This window comes from Vulpes vulpes, chromosome 13 (assembly GCF_048418805.1).
Source record: "Vulpes vulpes isolate BD-2025 chromosome 13, VulVul3, whole genome shotgun sequence".
Classification (NCBI taxonomy): Eukaryota; Metazoa; Chordata; class Mammalia; order Carnivora; family Canidae; genus Vulpes; species Vulpes vulpes.
Genome location: NC_132792.1, coordinates 148305910 through 148329466, shown reverse-complemented (window position 1 = coordinate 148329466; position 23557 = coordinate 148305910). Strand labels below are relative to the sequence as shown.

The following is a 23557-nucleotide window of genomic DNA, read 5'->3' as shown; positions in this document are numbered from 1 at the left end:
ATTTTTCTTTTCTCCTGTAACCATCTTTGTATGGCAGTGGTTCTTGCCTTGATTTACCTGATGGCATGCAGCAAAATTGCCAAGCTTTTAGTTTAAAGAATGCTCTGGGAATCCTGGGGAGTGGTGTCTACTTCAGTTTTAGGTGTGTAAGGGCCATCTTTGAGCCCTGAAGCATGGTTATTCCTAGGAAAAAATTCAATAGACCTGAGTAGAAATGGGATGAAATCATACCTCTATGATGATCATTATGTTTTACTTTGTAGTCATGGCTTTCCAAATAGTAATGAATAATTTCTTAAGGAATGATTTTTTCCCGCTTCAAAGGGCATCATCCGCTTCTTTGAACAAAGTAGCCAAGATAAGAACTATTAAGAATACCAGCTTATCAGATAAATCCATTCTAAATTCAGCACATTAGGCATATATAATCTATATAAAAGCGCTACCTCGTTATCCTTTCTAATAGGAAGTAGTGAGTGTGTGCATGTTTGGAAGCAATGTCAGTGCACCTGCTCTAAGAACTCACATCTTGGAGATATATATATATATATATATATATATATATATATATATTCAGTATCTTTGCAAATGAATCTATTTAATCAAATATTAAGTTTTATTCAAATTCCAAAAGAAACAGCCAGCCAATTGTTTTTCTTCATGATGTTCCTTGTCATTCATCCTCTTTGCATCTCAAGAAAAATAGCCTTGTTTGGGCCTCAGACATTTGCATGCACCCAGTTAAAGCGCAAGAGTAGTATTATGAGCCATTAAGATGTGCAGGTAAGGAAACTGAGCTCAGTTTCCTGTGATAGCCAGTATTCCCTACCTGACTTTTAGGGGAAACGCTGAAAACACAAGTTTAGAAAGGAAAATTGTTTGGTAATTTGAAACTAAAATCCAACGGGAACATATGGATTAAAAATGAATTTCTGATATGTGAAATAGTCCATAGACATTTTTAGAAGCCTTATGGGGCCATATTAATTGTATTAGTTGTAATAGCTACGGGGAAAACATTTATATAAAAGACCGAGAGACTCTTGGTCCCTACCCCGCCCACAAAAAAAAAAAAATTGCTAAGCGAATTCTTTTTATTTTCTATAAGTGACACATCTTACGCGTTCAACTTCTTACTGGAGTAACAACTGGCTTTAGCACCTTCATGAAATGAGACAGTCTAGACCTTTTCTCCCCATTTGAGGGAGAGAAATCCTCTCAGAAACAGCAAATCAGAGCCTAAGGAGGCCGCGAAAATTCTTTGGGTTTCAAAGCCTTTTAGAAAATGTGAGTAAGGAGCCCCAATCCAATTTGGTTGGAACTGCAGCTGGTAAAACCTCTAGCCACAATTTGGAGTTCAATTGGAGGGAAAAAAAAAAAAGAAAGAAAGAAAAAGAAAAAAGAATTCCCTTCCTCTAGGCCTCACAATGTGTTCTTGCATTTGCCTTTTTGCCACCTCTGCTCCTCCCCTGCCACTGCTGTGTAGGTAAGGTTATATTGTGCTGGGTAAACAGACAACACTCAGATTCTCAGGTTGTTTGAACACCGCTTCAGGTTCAGCTGCAGTACCCTACTTCTCTGATCTTTTATATTCCTGAGCAGATGTCTTTCATTAATTTATGGATTTATCATCTTTTCTTTTTTTCCCTTTTTCTTTTTTTTCTTTTTCTTTCTTTTTTTTTTTTTTACACCTGGCAGCTGTCTCAAGTTTCAGTAGTTATTGTCTATTTTGCATTACACATAGAATTGAATGTCATCTGTCTTCACAAAGCTATGGCTAAGAGAATTGAGGCAAAGCCACATGAGCTGCCGGGACAGATCTTGTTTGCGTTCCATCCCCCTCGCCCCACCCCCCCTTACCTCCTTAATATTTATTTGTGCTCATTTTCTTTCCTGGCCTTGAATGGAGCTTAGCTCGTGTTCAGTACAGCTGTATGTTTACTGAATCTATTCCATCATGAGTCATTGTGCGTGTGTAAGTATCCTGGAAACAGCTAGTGCTTTCTTGGAAGAACAGTTGCTTTTCAGCACAAGCACTTAAAAGGGAAATTAACCAATTGGTCAGTTCAGATTTATTTTGAGGAGGAAAAAAAAGGATTATCTAACTGTTGGCTTTTAAATGTTTCATTAGCTATTTTTAATAGTTTATTAGAAACATATATTTTATGGGAATTTTATCTTAATTACACGATGAGCAGGAGATAGAGATTTATTCTGTGTTCTGTTTCAACTGATCAATTCTAAGTATTACCAACAGGAAACATTTTAAAGCAAAATGGACTTGAGACACTTGAATTAGAATAATTTTTTTCATGAAGTAAATAAAAAAGTCTCCGAATCCTGATCAAAATAAGATCAGAGTTTGTTTGTTTGTTTGTTTTAAATAAAAAGAACTAAAACATCGAAGCATAATGTTAAGCATATTGAAAGCATCAGGAAGTTCTGGTAGCTGTATCTCTGAGAACCACAGCAAAACAAGGTGTTTTGTAGGAGACCACATTTTTGACAATTTGGTATTTTCCCCTGATAATAATTCAGTGTGCAAGGTTGTTTTTTAATCTGGCCATCTGAAGAAAAGATTAGAACCCAGATCTGAGAACGTCTGCTGAAGTTTAGACTTGCCTGAAAACTCTTATCACGAGGCAAGACGAGACAGCTTGCCACTATTATTTCACTTACCCATTTGGACAGATGGTCCTGAAGTGTGCCGGGCTCCTTTAGTCTTCTCTACCAGTCTAATGGAGGTTACTGGAGGGCCTTTCAGCTCTTTCCTTGGCACAAGAAGTATGTCAGTCATAAATTATCGTCTTTGTGATCATTAAGGATCTGAAACAAAAACACAAGTTCAGTTAAGCTGCTTTGGCTTACAGATAGAAAATCGAAATTTCTTCCTTCAGTGTGTATTCTCCATGGTGGGGGTGTGGGAGGGGGTCTGGGGGAGGCACAAGATTTAATTTTTCTAATTACAAACCAAGGTGATCTTTTAAACATTGCACGATGTTAAAGGGAATGCTAATTGATCAAATCCTCAGCAGAATATTTGGTTAAACACCCTGCTGTAAGTAGTCAAGAGCTTATCAGTATTAATTTGATTACGCTTCTCTACTAACTTCCTGGTTCTCTCTCTTCCTAAGATTGGTCACGCTGCTCTTGATGGAGGTCATCTAGAAACCTTGACTTTTCCTAAAATGCGTGTAGTTGTTTGACCTTTCTTCGCCAGGTGTGGCATTTTTGTTGTGTGGTAAAATGTGTGTGTGCGTGTGCACGCATGTGTGTGCACACGCGCACACACACACAAGTGCAGATTTTCTTTTCTTCCTTATTTTTCCCATACTCTCTTTTAAGAGAAAATCCTTAGAGAAGCTTCTAGGAAGGACCCTTAATTGACCTTGTGGGGGACCACATTGATTTTCTCCACGTGCATCTTCATTTCTGATAAATTATAAAGCCATTAATTTGCTGCGGAAATGGCAGGGCCAGGCTGTAGCACAGATGTGACCAGAGCCATCCCAGCTCTGAGTCTGCTGAGGAGTGCCAAGAATCTGGGGGAGAATCAGGAAGCCTGGATTGTTATGGTGAGCCTCACATTCTCTTGGGAACTGTTTTAGTTGCTGCTGTTTACAGATCTAAAAGGTAATGATGTTTCCAGATAAATAGGCCTTCTTATTTTGGGTAAGTGGCCATTTATTGATCTGCTAACCCACATTTATTGATTTGTTAGCCCCAACCACTGTGCCACTCTCAAAGGAGTTAACTATAAATCCAGGAGAGGCAAATTGTATTTGGTTTTGGATCGTTGCTTTAACAAAAGCGACACCCCCTCCCTGCGCTCTCTGTGCCAAAACTACCCCTCCTAACTTTTAGCTATTATTTAAAAGGAAACAATTAAAAGGATATAATAATAAGATAGGAAGAAAGTGAGTCAAGATGCTCCATTAGATTAGCGCTAAAAGGTAAACTGTGAAGCTTGCCTAACAGTGTTCAAAATAATGCATTTTATATTTTCACGCACATTAGGATAATAATTTGATGTAAACTGCAGAGTGTGGAGAGAAGAACAAACAGAACTGTAATTGCGAAGAAGAAAAATAACTCTCACGATAAGAGTTGTATGATACGTGTTGGGTGCATTTGTCTCCTTAGCAACAAGTGAACGTATAGGTAGCATCAGGACCTCAAACAGGGGGAATGCTTTGCCATCCTCACCACGGAGTAGCCAAGATTCTGCGACCACGTTGTACATCCTCACCATCACTCTTGGCAAATTCTGACAAGCAATGGTCATTTTGAGCAAGCGGCAGCAAGGTAGTGATGGATTCTGTGGCCAGTGCCATTTACCTTCCACAATTCCCCGGGCTGCTTGATGGGCCTCCAGATTCTTTGGGGAGTGGTGGGTGGTGGATGTTTGTGTTTAAAGACATTTTTTTCCTTAACCAAATGCCTCCTACATGCAGGAAGGATTGTCACCCAATCACTTGAAAAAAGCAAAGCTCATGTTCTTTTACACCCGTTATCCCAGCTCAAATATGCTGAAGACCTACTTCTCCGATGTGAAGGTAAGGACATCTTTCTTTTGTGATTTTTTTCAATTTCTTTGCACGTGGTAGTGATTTGAACTCTTGGAAGTTAGTGGACATGAGTGTAAAATCAATCCATTGATACACCTGTGTTCTAATTGATTTAATGCGCTCAATCTTTTTGTTTAAAGCCGTGCCAGGCAAAGATGCCCCCTAAGACCAGAAGGCTGGTACCAAGTCACGTGCATTTCCAGTGTGAGCTAGCAGACCTAGCCTCTGTCTTTATATGTCTTAGTAACTTTTTGGAAGAAATTTCTGCCGATCCCGGAGGGGTGTGCTCTAGAGAATGGGTTTTTTTCCCCCCTCCCCTCAGCAACAGTAAATTGTTTCTGTTTTGGTTTCTGTTGGTTTCCCCATATTTGTGCTTATGAAAGCAAACTCTAGCACCTCTTTTTCCCCCTGTCGAAAGGCGCGTACATTGAAATTCTCTATGCAGTAGCTGCTTAAAAACAAAAGTGATGATTGTCTCTTATTTACAACTTAATTTGTTGTTGATGTAGAGTACACTGAGCATAAGGAGAATGAATAAAGTGACAGATTCAGGACACATTATTCAAATGAGGATATGAAAGCTGTCGGCCTACAGCTGCAGCCTCCCTCATTCTACAGAATATGGGGACCTCCTGGTTCTGTGTGTCTGTGGATGTGTGTGCGCACGTCTGTGTCTGTGTGTGGGTTTTAAGTGATTGTTTGCAACAACTTGATGTTGTGTTAATCATCTGCAACTTTTTAAAACATAGATTGGGTTTTGATGATGATAATCACATGCATGGTATCATTATCCGAGGAACTTGATAAACATTACATTAGCTGAGATTAGTTTATTAGGCTTGGGTGCTTTCCCCCCCACCCCCCGCTGCCCACCCCCATATGTACAAGTTCTTATTTCTGCCACGGAGAACTCGGGAGCTGCCAAAACATGCTTGTTGCTCCAGCACTCCCTCCATGCCGTGCCCAATGGCCAGTTGCTATATTGGCCCCCTTTTTCAGGCCAACTCATTTTAGTTTCCTTCACTGATGTTTTATTTGGCCTTATAAGAAAAGTTCTGTTTTCCCTCCTGTTTGCTTTTGAATTGTGTATCAACTTCAGCCTTTTATCTTTCTCCTTCCCTGGCTGAGCTCCTTAAGTGGAAGGCATGTTTTCTCCCCACTTAGGGCCAACATACGGGGCAGGATGGGAAGGCACAGAGAGGCAGTAATTTGAACGGCTGGTTGAGAATCATTAAAGTGCAAAAAAGGCCGAGTGACACCGTATAGGCCAGGAAAAGGGGTTGGACTTTGTGGGGAGACCATCTGAAAACAGACACCAGGGAAGGAATTTGTCAACTGGTGGAAGACTGGACAGCTTCTGGAGCCTTGTTCTTTTGGGGTTGGGGCTAGGGTGGGGGGTCCTTTCAACACTCTAGTTCCAGGAAGAAGGGGAGAACGTGGAGGAGAGGGAGAAAGTGTTACCGTGCACGTGTGTGTGCGCACGCGTGTGTCTAGGTGCCCATGTTACCTCCTCCATTCCTCTTTAGGGCAATGACCTGCAGTGTTGTGATATAATAATGAGGATACCTTATGTTATTTAGATAGTGCTTTTCATCAGAAGGAGGCCAAAGAGCTTTACAGACCGCATACACAGGGGTCTCTCACCTACCATTGAAATGCAGCCACTTGGGAGGATAGAAAGCAGCAGCCATTCTGAGCCAGCAACACTGTCCAACTGTAGATGTAAATATTAGAAACATTCGTTGGGTGGGGGAGAGGCCAGAGTAGGGGAGATTGTTAATCTATAGTAGTTAATCTGTAATCTTTATAAATGCACTGCAGTGTAAACTTATAAGAAATTGTTCCTATTCGTTTTAGAATACATCTAGTAATTCGGCTTTGCAAATAATCACTATGTAAACAACAATTAAATACCAGGGTGAATATTTTATTTAAAAAAAGCACTAATATTCAGATTATAGATTCTTTCCATTCTCTATCCATACTGGGAGAGGAGGCTGTTAAAGTATACGTGAGTCTGGTTAATTCCCAATTATCCACTCTAATGGAGGGGAAACAGTAGGGCATATAATGCATAGCAGAAAATCACCGAAGGTCATTTCTCTTTTATTTTTGGAATGAATTATACATTTTTAACTTTGCTAATTATGTTTTTTCTTTGGCTAGTAATAAATGAATTTGTATTCCCTAAGCTTATGCTGATGAAATTGGAAAGGCATGCATAGAAAAGGGAAGGATAGTCCAGGCACCGTGTTCCAGAAACTTTGTAGAAAACAATGGTAGAGCATTCTTGGACTTTTTAATATTAAGGAAAATCCAGAATTTGAATGCTGACGATGCATGTATATTTATGCCTATGTTATAATGTTGTACACATAGATATGATGGGTGTAGATATATAAACACATACATATCTATTTCTAAATAGAGATATGTAAAGGTGGATACTTATTTGCAAGATGGAAATAACTAGATGTTTTTCTATATATGAATAGGCAATCCAAAATTTAATTTCACTGTAGATTCAAGAAAACTACTACAAAATTTAGAGATCCCTGGAAACTAGAGGAAGGACCTTAGGAGTTTATCAGAAGTGACAGCCTGCATCACCTGTCTTGAGAAAGACACGTTCATGTGTCTGTGGGCCAAGTAAGACTTGTCACAATGACACAGGCCTATACTGGATTGTGGCTGCATTCATTTAAGTGAAATCCCTAATCCTAACAAAATGTACCTTTCCACGTCATAAAAGTCATTTCATTTCAAATGGGGATCAGAAGTTAGTTTTGCAAGTAAAAGAAAGAGAGGGAGAGAGAGAGAGAGAAACAACACAAGTGGAAAATATTTTGTTTCGTGAGTAAAATGTAGCCTAGGTGCCATCAGAGACACAGTTAGAAGATGGTACTAGACCAAGTGAATCCTCTGATCCACCCCAGAAGGTGAGCCCAGCCAGGGTGATACACCCTGCCTTGCATTTTTCCTTAGGGAGGGATAGAGCGCTTCCCTCTCCACAAGTGACTTCTGTTTGGGCAAGAGGTGAATGCTTTTAAATTACTCTGGAAAGAGAGAGGTGGGGGAAAACCTCGTACACGTCAGACACTGGCTTGGTGTGAGCTCTCCAGCGATGATCTCTATGAAGGATGAAACCAGGGCTGACTTGGTCTAATTCCTAGAGTAAGAATCCAAACAAAGTTCCATGTTCTCACAGAGTCCAACTGCATCCCCTCCCTGCGACATTTAGCCAGACAAAAAGCTCAGCTCATCAGGGCTTCAAAATCCTTTGAGAAGAGCAAGGGGGCAAATGTGCGAGACATGCCAAGGATCAATGGGCCCCACCATCTTCCTGTGCACTACTGGGTGCTGATTTTAATGTATCAACTAATAACTCTTAGACCACTAAGTACAACAGATTCAGTGTCATTTTAGCTTTGAAGAACAGACGCTCACAGCTTTTCAAGCCGGCAGTGTTAAATGATGTATCTCATTCCCTCCACCCCTTGAGTCAACTGCTGCCTAGCCAGATTAAGGTGTCAGATTGATTTGTTTTATACATCTTTTGACCATGCTCATTGAATATTTAGGAAGTTTCTTCAGCCCATATTGAGGCTGAGATGTCCCGTGGGAAGCATTAATCAAAGTCAGAGAGACTCACACACTGTGGAAACACAGCCTCTTTATTGTAGCGATTAGTTTTTGCAGTAACACATTAACACACTACAGAGCTTTCCTTGATAGAACAATTGATCCTTTTCTTGTAAGCCACTACAGAAGGGGGGGGGGGGAATTAACTCTTTAAAGTTTAACACTTTTTCTCCGCAGCGTGAATATCTGGAAAAGAGGCGGTGGGGGGTGGGGGGGGTGGCCTTTGCTTTTTTTGCCAGCAACTAAAAACAGAACAAATTTCAGTGCACTTCTGGTGGAGGGAAACCCTGTTCTCCAAGCTGTTGTGCTGGTCATTTCACTTGTCTTATGTCGGGGGAGTCTGTTGTTTTTGCCCATTCTTTCTCTCTGGTATTTCCATTCTGTAACAATAAGCTTTAAATCTCCCTTTATGTCTCATTCCTAAATAATGGCAAGTGCACTTACGTTTTTGTCCTCCCCCATTAGGTCATTCATGACCATTCTAGAAAAAAAAAAAATACCCTTCTATTTTTTTCCTCTACAGTACTCTTGTCCATAGGAGACAATGTCTTGTAACAATGCAGAAGCCTAATCTCCATGTCAAAGCAATTTTCATTCCCCACTGCACAGCCTGCTATCATTTTGTAATGTTTTGTTTCTTATTCTAAAAGAATTAAAAAGGAACAGTAAGCCGTCACGGGGGCCTGTAGTCCTTATCTCAGTGTCTGGAAATTTGGACAGTGTATTTTACTGCTGAGATAAAATGGAAAGAACTCCAAGTTCAGCAAATCGTAATGGGTTTAAGTTCTATTGAAATCGGCAACCAGAAGATCAGATAACGGGGGTCCTTCAGTTGTCTTTTTAATCGGGTTCCCCGCAAGGCTGAATAGAGACAGAGCAGACACACAGAGTGAAAATATAATTCTTGGATAGGTTAAGTACATGTTTGAACTCTTGCAAGCAGAAGCGATTTGCTGATGACTTAATCATTTTCTGGTCAATTATCTGTAAGGGCCCTTGCAACTCCATGGCAATTATGATGCAAGTTGGCCTTTTGGGAGAAACACCAGCCTCCCTGCTTCTGTTTCCTTGTTACGTCCATTCTCTGTCATAAATTTTCATTCATTTATTATCTTTGCTAGTATAGAAACAACTTTCTGTGTAGTAATTACAGCCCCAATACACACTTTAGCTGTCATCTTGTTGGGAGTCTGGATGTTCTCATGGCCAATGTTTGATAAGTGGTCTTTGTTGATTTTTGATGAATGTACATCTTTTTTCTGGGGGCCCAGGGAAGGGAATGCCTGTGATGACAAAAGGCAGGGGGTTGTCTGTCAGCCCGCCTGATATAAAGCTATGGATTTATTGGTTTTGACTTGGCAAGTTGAGATGCATCTGTCCTTTACCGTGAACAGAGGACTGTCAATAAGAATGGTATCATTTGCAGTGAATCCAGGAAGACATCTTCATTTAAAAGGTCATCAGGAAACCTTGGTAAACAAAGTTTTAAAGCCTAATCATGTTATGGTAACTTGGCATTTAAAAAAAAATGTAATAAAGTTTCTGTCTATGCTGTCTGTGTACTACGTCTTAACCACACCTTCCAAACAGCATAGACTCCAACAGAAAGGGGCGTGGGCCTTACCCAATGCTGGCTGTAGGAAGTGTACAAACAGGTGCGGCCGTCTGGCTGGACAGATGTGAGTACCGTGTGCAAACATAAAGTGGAGTCACAGCTGGATGGCCATGGGGATCACCCATCACCAAAAAATAAGCAAGTGCCAGATTCCTCCCCTTTGGTGCGAAAGCTGTTTTCCAGCATTGTACGAGGCTGTCATGTGATGACACAAATTCTCATTTAAAAAAAAAGAAATCATGCTAGTGGTGAAGTCACATGGCTCACCATCTCTGGTGCAGGTTTCCCCCACTATCCAAAAGTAGAGCGTTCCTAGGAAACCCTCCATAAGCCAAAATGGCAGAAAGCAAAGAAGCAATTACCGTCAATTTATATGGAAAAAATGTTGAGAGCATTCCCAGACCCCAAAAAATAACCTCTCTTTAGACTTTTCGGATACCCTAGGACACATCTCGATAACAGATGCGCAAAATAAATCAAGATAAAGCACAGATGCTCACAGACACAGTGCAAAGCCATGGCAGCATGAGGCTGAGATGCTGAGCCTGCTTTCTGGGGAGGAGCTTGGTGGGGCCCCTCTAGCTGCTCAGGGTGCCTGCCACCTCCCCCATGGCTCCCTGCAAAATGTACGCTGAGCACAATTTTCCCTTGGCGCTTCTTTTCTGAAAAGCAGAAATCCTTTTTTGGATTCCTTTCGGTTAGGGAAACCAGGTACCAACGTAGGTCTTTTCGTAAAAGCAAAGTAGCAGAACATGAACTTTTGAAAAGCTGGGGGAAGTCTGCACTTGAAAGTAACAACTCTTCCCAGGGTTCTGTGGCTTGAATGAATTGCCATTAAGAAGTTTACAAATACTCTTTGCTCCAGCAGTGTTTAAAATAAGATGTTCAGCTTCTTAAGGAAAATCAGATTTAGAACGTGAGTTTTCCATTGGAAATGCAAAGGGTTGGGAAGGGATTTCCATTGTTGATCAGTTTTACAATCTCTTATAAATGTATTACTGCTTTCACCAGCCCTCTTGCCACCATTTTGGTGGAATCAAAAACATACCTAAGGAAGAAGGAGAGGAGAACTTTAAAAATACGTCAAATGCTTAAAGAATGAATGAAGAAAATGGCAATGTTCTTATCCTTTCCAACATTTAAATTTGACAGTTCAACAGATGCATTACCTCTCAGCTCATCAAGTGGTTTAGCAATTTCCGTGAGTTTTACTACATTCAGATGGAGAAGTACGCGCGTCAAGCCATCAACGATGGAGTCACCAGTACCGAAGAGCTGTCTATAACCAGAGACTGTGAGCTGTACAGGGCTCTGAACATGCACTACAATAAAGCAAATGACTTTGAGGTAGGAACTCATCTTTATTGTTTGGTCATCTCCCTTTTCTTTTCTTTTCTTTTTTTTTAAATTTATTTTCTTTAGTAGTGTCCCCCAAATCAGTTGTAGTCTTGTTATCTCACACAAGCATCCCCCAATAGGATAAGAGGTAGAGTAGCAATGAGGAGCCCCCAGTCTGGTTCCCATCAGAGTCACGGGGAGCTGACCCGCCTCTCCATCCTTTCCCTTTCCCCAGCTCTGCTGTATGAAGACCCATTGGCCATAGCAAAGGGAACTGGAGAATTCGCAGGAAATTGCAGCAAGGGACCCACTCACAGTGACTCCCTTTCCAGAGAAGAGGTCTCCACTTTCATAGGCCTTTTTGCTACTTATGTCCTGGCATGTCGATTGAGCTGACATATGCTGTGTGCACTGATAGCCGCAAAAGTTGTTTTCTAAAAAAGTCTAGAAAGGTTGATGGGGAAGTGATTCTGTGGTTTCTACTTTAATTAGCATTTTTTTCCTTTATGGAAGAAGTGGTATGAGAATTATACTAAGTACGTCTTATAAGAGAGCCATCAACATCTTTTTATGGTTTTGTTTCTGTTTTTGTTCTCTGGTGGGGTCAGTCTAGTGTGTGTATCTCGCATATGTGTAACTTCACAGGCATGCTGCTTTTTATCCACACACACACACACACACACGCGCGCGCGTATCTACAACATGCATATTCTAGATACACACGAAGCGGTGTAGACGATTCCCAGAAAGCAATAGCCACACAACAATGAAAGATGTGTGGCTATGAGTAAGGCGTTTCTTTACTGGCTAATGTGGTGCCTCAGCAAACATTTTTCATTGCAACGTGATGACTCTCTATGAGACAACACTAGCGAATCTCCTAGTCCTCACAAAAGCATTTTGCTGAGCCCTGCTGGCTGAGGCAACAATAGTTAGAGGTGGGAATGTGGCAAGGGTTCTGCGGGCTGAACCCCCGCTGGTGACTGTAGACAGGCTATGGGTGACTTGACACAGTTGGTCCTTTTCTTGGGTATCTTGAGGATAAGAATTTTCTTCTCTTATATCTGCTCGTACAGGGGGACCTTACATTAATATTCTTGCTTTCCTCACGTAGATAGGCACCCAGAAACACCCAGGAAATTGGCAGCTTCAAAGGAAGAGAAAGGCATCTTGGTCTAGACTTGTCAATAAAAGGACCTGCCCTCCCACCGCCCTGTCTGCCCATTCCTTTTGGGGCCCTTCTCACAAGGTTTTTGGCAGTGCAGATCAGGGATGGTGGCTTATCAGGCCCTGAAGGTGGGAGCTTAGCTGTGGCGAAGTCATGGTTTTCCCTTGAAAGTTTGAACAGTTGCACTGCAAGCCAATTTATCTTCGTTTTCCAAGACTAATATGTTTTTCTTGCTAAAAGTGTTATGAACCAAGTTTTTCTTTGGCTGAACACATTAAATGTGGGGATCCTCCTTGGATTTCTTCACCATTACAAAGTCTCTGTGTTTAAAGTCTGTTCTAAGAGAGACTCCTCTCCTTTCCTGACTACTCTCTAGCAGAATTTCTTCTAAAGCTGATGAATAGGATTATGGCTAAACATTTTAAAGAAATCTTATGAAGACTTCCATTTCTTTTCCTCTCCCTTTCTGAGAAGTCTGTTGCTCTCAACTTTACCCAAAGAGAATTCAACTGTGTGCTAGTGAGCTCTTTACAGCTGATTATGGCAAATATTTGTTTGGCAGCATGCGTCAAGCTTCCTGAAAGAATTGTCCAAGATTCATGAGATGAGTTCTGCGTTTTTGCTGTGTAATATACTCGAGAGGACAAATCCTTACGGTGCACATTAGGATTTTTAGGGTTTTTAAACCTTACCTGGTTGGAATTTAATCCCCTGCTCACAGCATAAGGGCCGAAATGACACAAGCAGGGGCGGCTGGCATCAAGAGGTACCCAACAAGCTGCTCCATTTAGCATCATCTAAATCCTCCTTTAATATGATTAACATCTGATATTTCTCTCTTTGTGAATCATATCCACTTCCAGCCAGGCCACCTCTCCTTTATCTGCAGTGTCTATTTTAAGACTGCTTCAGTGCAAGGAGTATGGGGCCCGGGGAGCAGTTTTGTCACTTCTCATGTGACTTCAGACAAGTTCTTGGTCTATTCTGGGTCTTTTCCTTCTTCAGTAAAAACTAGGATCTTTCCAGAAATGTGATAAGAAAGAAAGCAGGAACATGGATTCTGTGCTGTTCCCTCACACGTACGCACACAGGCATATACGCATACTCGCCGCCACTGACGATCACTAAATAGCTTCTAATTTAGCCTCCCAGTTTGGCGCATTTACTAACAAAAGCTTCAGATAAGATGATCCCTTCTTTTCTGTGCCTTTGTGCATGGAGGTCAGCGCTTAAGTGAGATGCTTAAAAAGCCACTGGTCCTATCGTTGTAGCTTTACCACTGTGGGTCGTGGCCACGAGCCACAAGTAGACCCGGCACCTCCAGCTGAATGTCTCAAGTGATACTGTGTGCACTGCTTGACTTTTATATTTAAGTTTCTCCTCTTGAGATCAAGTGAATCTGTAGTCTGACAGGAGCAAGTGAAGAGGATGGCAAAGTAGAGAACTGTATACCTTGGTTTTTTTTTTTTTTTTTCTAATTAAACCGAGACGAAATATGGTAGAGAGACTTTGAAGTTATGGCTACATGATGCCCAAAGACCCAGTCAATTTCAAGGAGTATATTAACCCAGTTGAGTATTAGTTAGTCAAATAAAAGAACTGCTTACTGGTGGCATTTTTAAATTTCTCAATCGGTTTGTAACGATAACAAAATAACTAACTGTGCTATGTCCCGGGCACTCTTCTGAATATCTTCCCGTTGTTAACTTATTTAATGTGAGCAATAATAACGATATGGTTGTTAATATGAGAAAAAAGTTTAGTTTGCCTAGAGCTTTATACCTTTTTTTTTTTTAAGTGATTCTAAACTGGTGGGAACCAGTAGAGCCAGGCAGACAGAGGGGTGAGGGAGAATGAAGCCAACCAAGGCTTTCCCTCCTTCTCGATGACTTTCTTCTTCCTTCTTTCTCTGCAGCTGCTTATCTCTCTTCAGCTTTCTGCTCTGTCTCTGCCTCTGTCATAAGCTTGCTGGTGGCACCTCTGTCACTGCCTAGCACCATCCCCCTCCAGCCCCTGCTGCTCATGGCTTTCAAGGCCAGAGTGGTTACTGACCCCTGGCCTCCCGGAAAATAAAGCAGATGGGGAAGGTTTATCACTAGCGAGGAGGGAGTGGCCTGCATCTCTCTCCTCCTCTAGAACCCTGCATTTCCTGGCCTTTATGAGTCAGGACCTTCGAAGTGACAGGAGGGCTTGTTCTGCCTTTTGTATCAGTTTACACAATGGCCAAGATCCTTGGCACAGCGCTCAGCCCCAGTGTGGTGAGAGCCTGAGAAGACCCAGGGGAGGGGGGTGGAAGACACTGAAGGGGGAGGGGCCACCGGGTATTGCCGGAGGAAGGGAAGTTGGCCACCTCACACGGGGTGGGGCATCCCGCTTCTGAAGGTGAGTGTGCCAAGGTGTGCAGGAGAGGGGGGTTTAATGACAGGCTGCATCTCTCTCCTACTTCTCACGTTTAATGAGATTGGCAACAATAAATTTGTCTTTCCAGGTGTTATGGTATATATTTCCCTGCTTCGTTCTCACTTCCCTTTGAAGAGGTTCCAACATTTTTTTATGGGGAGGGAAAGAAGGGTTGGGATCCCTTCCCAGTTTTTAAATCATACTGATACTTCTGACTTTAGGGGCAGATGAGTTGGATTTTATTACTTTTTTGCTTCCCTCACAACCGGGACAGGAAGGAAGGTAAGGATGGCTGTCCATTTCCAAGGGGGCGCCGAGGACTCTCTGTCAATCTGCAGGACCAGAGGGTGGCTCTTGTCCCCACCGGCCTCAGCCAGCATCCCTCACAGGCCTGCCAGTGGCAGCCGTTTATCTGCAGGCCGGGTCCACGTGCCCTGGGAGAGCACCTAGCCCCCACTGCCGTCCCTAAAGAGACTCAGGTGGGAGGCTGGGAGGCTGAGAAAAAAACAACACGGGGAACTCAGTTCCTTGATTATGGGGCTCGTCCAAACCACTTCCTGAAATACTGACATCCCACCGAGCAGGTGCTCCATCACAGAGCCCGCGGTTCAACTTTTTCCCAGGTGTCACCTGACCGGCCAAGGAAGGTACCCCTGCAGGCCTGCTTCTGTGTCGTCACACTCTCCTCTTAGAAAGAGAAAAGAAGAACAGCAGCACCCCTGGCATCACACCGCCCCCCCAACCCGGCACACACACACACACACACACACACACACACACACACACACACTGAAATACATGTGCTGAATACATGCTCTCCACCCCGCCTGCCCCTATGCCCAACCCTCCTGCTTCCCGCACGACACACGTTTAAGAAGATTTAATGCATTTGGAAATCTCTCATTCACATTGTCATCTCTTTAAAGAAAAATGAGGACAGGTGGATTTAGGAAGCGCTTCCCTCCGCTCCAAATAGATACTTAAATATGAGTGATCATTTGGAAAACTGGCACATGAGCGAAAACCTTTTACTGCTGTTGCAGTCTTTTGGCCTCCGAGCCGCTGAGCCGTTTGAGTGATCACATGACACACACCCTTGGTGGGCGGCGAGGAGCAAAAGAGACTCTTACCATTTCTTCCCCTGCCAGTCCCGCCACTGACAAGCCAAATTGATCTTTTAAGAGACTAAATGAATGTTCTCTAAATATATGTACACACATGGCTGGCTGTCTGGGAACATATTCCTGTACAGAATGATGGCCTGAAGTGTGAGGGAGAGAACAGTAAGGATGCCGGCTTCGAGGTGGGCTGGAAGGGTTGGGGGCGGGGGTGGGGCGGGGGTGCGGGGGAGCAGAGGCAGGATGGTGCACGCACGCACGGAGCTTCGTTTTTGCACCACTGTCCTTTTGGGATTCAAGGTGTTGATCAGTATAATGAAGCGGGCCCATTGATTTATCATCTATTTGGTAATGTCGTTGCATTTTTAGCTCCCTGTGTCTTTTTTGTCATTGGGTTACATTCAAGCACAGTAAGATCAGCTTTAAAACCTCCTTACTCAACAGCTTTATTAGTTATAGCATTCCATGACCTTTCTCAACATTCTTAAAGAAAAAGATACAGTGTAACGTCGCTTTACTTTGCTTATTGTCCTTTGTTGGGGTGAACAAAGCATTTTCTACAGTGGCTATAGCACATAATTATACAGCTTTCAATGGCAGTGTCTTGGCACATATCAAAGTTCAGAGGAGCCTTTAGAAAAAAAAAAATGTTTTGTGGCAGCCTAGGGAGGGTCTCATCTTTCCTTCAGAAAATAGTTCAAGGCTCTTCTGTCAAGCTTCCCTACTTAGAGCTTTTTCTCCTCCTGCTTCATAAAGTTTAAAGCGGATTCAGTGGAGTTCTATGATCTATTTCCTTTGAAAGATTGTTCCTCAGCACAGAGAGGCCCTTTGACTTCAAGAGTTCACAGATTCATGTCTTTAGGTATCATATGTCTGACCTTATCAGTTACTCCATTTAATGTCGGAGAAAAAGTCTCAACTCTTTGTGTTTGTCTGTTTTGCCTCTGTGAAATGATTTGGTGAAAAGACCATCCTTTTTAACACACCACTGAGAGGCCGTTTCTGCTGCAACCTACCCTGTGGCTTTTCTCTCTTTAAAAAAAAAAAATTGTCCTTGTGTTTTGTGTATGGATGAGTTCACAGTGAGAATAGAATTATACAAGGGCAGACGCACACACAAAAAAAAAATCTTTTGCTTTCCTCCCTCCCCGCCCCCCCCATGATCTATTGGCTCTCTGGGTGGCTGTACCCCAACAGGAGAAGCCATTTAGCAAATACAGAGGTGGCAGCCGTGGTGCTGGGATGGCAGTGGGTTTTCCCTTGCTTCGACCTACCCCTAAGGCCTTCATAATTAATTGTCCTTCAGAGATGAGGGAAGTTCAGAGACAGTGTGGAGTGATGTCTATTGTCTGACATTCAGTTCTCCTTGCCTCTGCTCTTTTTCTTCGCCCCACAAAGGGTTATCAATAGGAGAAAGGGAGCAAGTTCTCTGCGGAGAGCCGCTGGTGGTGGTGGTTGGAGCTTTCGGTGGGATGTTATCATTGTGCTCGGCCCATCCCGGATTAAATGTCTGAAGAAGTTCTAACAGCCTTTTGAAAAGGAGCCTGTTTATTTCGTCTAGATTAAGCAAACTCATTTAGCGACCTGACGCTCGTTCAGAAAGTTGGTGATCCCTTTTCACAGGGCAGATAATATTTTAAATCAAATTTTCCTCGTCCTCCTCCCGCCCCCGGATTTGATTTCACTGTAATTGTTTGGTTCTTGTTCAGCCGTGGGGCAGAAAATTTAGGGCTCAGTCACTCATTTCTCTTAAGTGTCTCAGCATAAATCTGCCAGGAGAAGGAATTTTGCAAACGTTCTTTTCGGTGACGCGCGGGGATTTCGGTTCCTGAACGCACGCAGACCGTTGTCATTTAAAAATACCCGTATCCCCTTCAGGGATTGCCTGGAGCCAGTCTTCAGTGCTGTTTGGTAACAGGACACAAAACAATGCAATCCGTGTGCCCCCCAGCCCCTGCTTTCGCCTGAGACACAAACTAAAGATGCGATGCGGAGACAGCTATTTGAGAAGTAAAGGAGGAGAGGACCATTAATGATGATTATACTTCTGTTCCTGTTAAATAGGGTGAAGCCAAGAAAAACAAATATAATTGTTCTTCCAAAGAGCGGTTGAACTGGCACATTAGGAAGGTTTAAGATCACTTCACTGTAGTGTGTACGGTGACGTCGAGGCTGAAGGGCGGCCTACCTCAAGGAAATCTCTGTGTCTCTCAGAGCAGCTCCTCCTGGAGGAAGGGACCCATAAGGGTGCCCAGAACTGATTCTGTCCCCGGAGCCTCCTTGAACAACTTTCCCCGCAGACCTTTTGGTATTTAAAGAGAACCTGTGCATGGAAGTTGACACAACTAATATAGTCATACCAAAAAAGGGGGTCATGAAAAATTAAAGTTATTCTTATGAATCTTTCATCAGAAGCAATGAAAAGGGACACGAGTGTAGTCGGGAGTCCTTTGTGCTGCGAGCTCTTCTTCCGGGCTCTGGGCTATTGTTCTTGCAGCTCCTCAAACAGACTTTCACTTTCAAACTGACAAAAGTCACTTAAAAGCCAGACAGCTGTACTAACACACCCACCTTAGCGAGCCGGAGCCGCGGGCAGGTGCGGGGCCCTCTGCGAGACCTCCTCGTTCCAGATGGGCAGGGGCCGCCTCCCCCGGCCTGCCTGCTGCCTGGCGCCCTCGCGCCGAGGGGGGACCATCCGCTCCCCCCCACTCCCCTCCACCCCCTCCTCAAGATCCCCCAGATTTTTCCCTGCCTTCTCTTTCTAGCGTACACCGCTGCCATCCGGGATCGTATCGATAGCTCAGGTGGGATGGCCAGGGCCAGGTTCCTGAAAAGTTTGAGCACGGAACTTGAAAGAAGACAGAGGGAGTTTGTCTCCGAACTCCTTCCATTTCCATTGCCTCCCTTCGCTTCTCTTTAGTCAGCCTTTTCCACGCCAGTCTAAAGCTCTCATCGGCTTGTCAGATTCCTGCCCCCGCCTCAGGAGTAACTCGGGTCGGCTGAGCCCCAGCCACCGGTGGTGGGGACAAAGCCTCACCTTAGGACTGAAGACGCAGCTGGAGGCAGAGGCAGGTAGCTGGGCCTGCGTCCCAGGCCTTGGGGCAGCCGCCGCCGCGGGCCGTGGCGAGTCCTCCCCCCCTCCCCTGTCACCTTGTGTACAGTCTGGTCTGTGACACTGATGGTGATTATGTCATTATTTTGCTCTGGGGGCCCTGGCACATCTGCAGAGCCCAAGCACATCTTCTTTGTTGCGCTGGCACACGTCCCACACCACAAATGCTTCATTAGCCCTGCTGCCGGCCTCCTTGCCAGACGCCAGGGCCCAAATCCCGGCTTCTTTTCGCTCCGTTCTTTTGTGTGGCTGATGATCATGTATTCATCTTCCCGGTTCTTCCCCCATTTCCCTCGACTTCTCAACTCCAGATGTCCCGGGTTTTTTGCCCAGATCACTCCCGAGTCTACAGTGAGAAACGGGGGGACTCTACCCCTGAACCCGTCCCCCACCACTTGCCGCCTTCCTGCTCTTCCGCTCCCCGGATGGGTTGTGACTTTGAGGCTCCCCACCACGAGGACTAACATTTTCAAAACTTGCGGTTGGAATAGATACCAAGGGCCTGCTCCCAGTTAAGGACGGTAGATGGGGTAGATGGGGTGGGGCCTGGAAGCTGCTAGATAAGGCCTGTGGGACGGTGCCTTTCTCATCCACGCCACTCCTCTTCCTCTCCGTGGCTCCTTTATTTGCTTCCGACGCTTTGCCACACTTTACCAGTTTTCGGAAAAGAGCGGAAAATACGAGTATGGAAAAGATTCTTCAGGCTTCACTGTGCATGTCATGGTCAGTCTAAGGGTTCTTTTTCTCTGAATGGGATCTTCATCTCCACTCGACCCCTGACCCAAGTCCCCTGCCTCCTGCAGCCCTAACCCCTCTCCGTGCCCAGCCCCCTCCCCCCAAGACCTACTATTAGATATTTAGATTAACACTTGGCTCTTTTAGGAAGGAGCTAAAACATTTCCCTTAAGTTTTATTCCGTGTATTTCACAGAACCACAGCTTTTGTTAAGGTGTGCTGGTTTCTCCATTAACTGCAGTAAATTTCAGAGTTTAATGTCTTGGGCTGTGATGGGTGCTCCATAATTGGGATGTTTAATTTCCCCTTAAATTTGAATTAATTGGTCTGTGTTAGCATACTCTGAGTAGCCTCGCCAGTGGAGAGGTTAACCAGTTTTTATCTCCCAGTCGCTGCCACAGAAGATGTTTGAAACGTCCCTATCTTTGAGTCAAACACAGATTCTTCGTTTTTTAAGGATTAAGTTCATATATTTATGGGCATCACGGGCAGGCCCTAGGACAGAGACATTGGTAAGAAATAAAGGAAACTCCCTGCAAGGAATGAGTTGTCCTATTGTACCAGGCCCCTATGCTTTCCAGTCACCGAGCCCCATTCCGAATCTTAGGACCGACCTGGCCGGCAGAGCGGAAGGAGAGGTGGTCAGATCAGTAGGCTACCCGGCCCCGGGCAGGAAGCCTGTCGGGAGAGGCTGGTACCTGTCATTCGTGGTATCATTTTCGAAAAACTTAGGATGTCGCCGCAACATTCCCAACCTTCTATTATTAGCTCATTACGGTTTTATCACCCATGGGTTTATTTAAACCTTTTTTAAATCTGACTGCCTTCTCAGAGTATACCACTCCTCAAGATAATAATTCTCTAAATTTATTACCTGCTGTGAAAATTGTATCTTCTTTTTATGGCTCTTAAAGTGATTTCTCTGGAACTCCAAAGGGATCTCCCTTGGTATAATATCCTGGGATTTGTGAACAGGACTGTGGCCATATTCTCCATTTCCTTTCTGATTTTATAGACTTTGATCATTCCTCCCTCTTAATCTTCATCTCTCCAGATTAAGGGGCTCTAATCCTTTTTAAAAGTCTAATCTCATACAGTAAGTGGGCTGCCCCTGATCATTTCCGCTGCCCTCTGTAATGCGCTTCCGGCATGACTGTGCCCTCACGAGGGACGGTCGCAATTACTAGACCATGGCACAGAATTCCAGCTGTGGGCAGCCACACCAGTTTGGTGATTGTACCTCTCTCACGCACACCCAGTGAGATTTGTTTTGTTTGTCCCAAAAGTTTATCCTCAGAAGTTGGATTTCTTGAGTAATATCTCAGGAACACTTTTTGGTTAAAAATGATCCCAGGAGACCAATTTCTGTGACTCTTGGCCAGTATTCTGACAAATCTGAATGTGTCTACAGGGCACAACCAGCCAAATAAAAAATGGGCAGATCCACCACGCTGTCCGGATGTTTTTAGGGTCTTTGTAGATAAGTATCAGAATATTTAATGTCACGAAGACATGGCCTTAGTCTTGGGCTTGAGTCTGTAACAATGATAAGGAAGACGAGAAAGCTCTGGTCTCTAAATTATTCTCTGGCAGGAAAGAAATGTTCTTCACTTATGAGTAGGTGTTATTTCGTATGAAAGCAGAACCTTGAAATCCTAAGAAGGAAATCCTTTGGGGAGTCTTTGCAATGTCAGGTCCTGAACTAATAATAATGCAGAGCCTAAGAGCATGGATTCTGGAACTGGTTCCGGGGGTCAGATCCCAGCTTTGCCACTTCCTAGCATTGAAACCTTGGCAAGTGTCTTACGCTTCCTGTGCCTCAATTTCCTTGTCTATGAAATGGGGAAAATAATAGCAACTACCTCACAGAGTTGTCTTGAGAATTAAGTGAACTTAATAGTACAAAGTTAGTGCTGTATAAGCCTTTGCTTTTATTAATCCATAGAGCCAAGTAAAAGTTACCATGTTGCTGTTATCAGTAGCTCAACTATTGCACCATTTCCTGCTGACCCTAAATAGGCAAACAAACAAATGAGCAAACAGGGACTTCTCATCAGAATTGGGACAAAGAGTCAATGCAAAACTGGTTTGAAAAAGAGAAAGTGATTCCTCCTGCCCCAGGTGTGGCTGTAAAGGTGACACCAACCTGGAACGGCTCCAGGATTCTGGAGTCGTGGGTTCCAGATGAGAAGGGCAGCAATGAGGGTGAGGGAGCACCGGATGGAAGGGTCTGCCTCTGGCAACACCTGCCTCGTCCGGCTGTCCTTTGCTCACCTGTGAAGTGATAAGATTAAACACAGAGCTGTGTTCTATCTCTGAAATTCTGTGATTCTAGAATAAAGACATTCTGCATTCTTTAAATAAATCCCAGGCATAATGCACAGCTTTAAGCAGTGATTGTGGAGCCCCTAGGAATCCAGATGGTGTCCATGTGGGGCCACTGACACCCTTGTGGCTCTGCTGTGGCTTAATTATCTCAGTGAAAATCTCTAGGGTGCCCATTTTAGCCTTCTCCCAAGGCCCGCTTTGCAGATCTAAATCTCAACCGTGCCCTTGGAGACGTGGCAACTCCCTTGCTGGGATTATAGAGACTAATTTTTTAAATTCATAAACATTTATTGACTGAATTGGCACGCATCATTATACTTGCTGCTCACTTTATCTGTTGTGTTGGCTAGGGCAGCCAAACCATGAGGACATTTGTCGGTGAAGCCCTCGAGCAAGTGGGTTTTCTAGGAGATGGCACAGAACTGCACAAACTGAGGGAGAGTCTGTAGACCTGTTTCCACCCACATCCCACTGTGCCACACTTCCACCCAGATAGCCAGCATTTGCGCTATGCGTTAACCTCTGTATGATAGACAGCACCTCCCCTCTTCTAAGTGTCAGAAAGAGTTTTTCGGATAACTACCTTCACGACTAGGCTTGGCTGGCAACTTTTGCAAAAGCATCACCCACCTTTTATTTTAAGGCCTCCCAATGTGGTAATCTCCATCATGAAAGTCTTTCCCACTGGGTTTTTGTGTGTGTTCATGTACTTTGTGGTTGGCAGGTATGAAATCCTCACACAAGTCATTTGGATATGTAGTCTTCATCTTTTTAGGGTCATGGCCCCCAACTTCTGTTTTTTGGGGGGAAGGGGCTATTGTAGCATTTTAAAGTAAAATCTGGTTCTAACAGTGACTTTTAGTAAAAGGTACTATGTTGACTGAGAACAAGTGTAGGGGTTTGCGTGGTGCCAGAGGCAGAGAAACAACCAGAAGCAGAAGTGGGTGGAAGAAGATGAAAGGCTCTGGTTTCAAGGCCACTACCATTCTTTTAATATAGAGACTATTTTCAAAGATTTCTCCTTTGCAGTGGCCTGATGGCATACATGATCACCTGGATGCAGACTCTTGTAACTGCCTTCAGGCAGGGCCATTGCAAGTGCCAATCCCTGACAGCATCCTAAGATGCCCCACCGCAGGCAATACCTCAAGTCCCATTCAGTGTTGGCATGGGTCCAGGGCTCCCAAAGTCTCCTGGGGCCATTCGGGAATCTGTTTCTCCCCTCTTCTAAACTATTTACCTTTCTTGAAAAAGGAATTTCAGAGCCAATCCCAAGCTCTTAGGTTGCTTTGAAATATAGCTCATCCTTCCTTTTGCAAAGAGTTAATTGTGGAGGAGAGACCAATAGAATACTCCGGAAACAAAACAGAATTTCTCCAGCAGAACAAAGATCTTTTAGTGAAAACCAGAAGATGGGACTGAGGCCTTTAATCCCAGCCCTTTCTCAGAGCAGCCTCGATATTATTTGGGATGCATGCTCTATTGTTAGCAGAGTGGCCGTCTCTCCCAGGATCCGGTGTTCTCGGAAGCATT

At 43.9% G+C, this 23557-nt stretch overlaps 1 protein-coding gene across 7 annotated transcripts in view; it reads left to right on the top strand.

The window, feature by feature from the left end:
- The window catches only part of PROX1 (prospero homeobox 1), a 57924-nt gene that overhangs the window by 17782 nt on the left and 16585 nt on the right, over nucleotides 1–23557 (top strand). For all 7 annotated transcript variants that reach the window (XM_072733284.1, XM_026001111.2, XM_072733281.1 and 4 more), the window contains 2 exons: nucleotides 4449–4556; nucleotides 10978–11172. In XM_072733284.1, the coding sequence (XP_072589385.1) occupies nucleotides 4449–4556; nucleotides 10978–11172 (303 nt within the window). The remainder of the gene's footprint in view (nucleotides 1–4448; nucleotides 4557–10977; nucleotides 11173–23557) is intronic.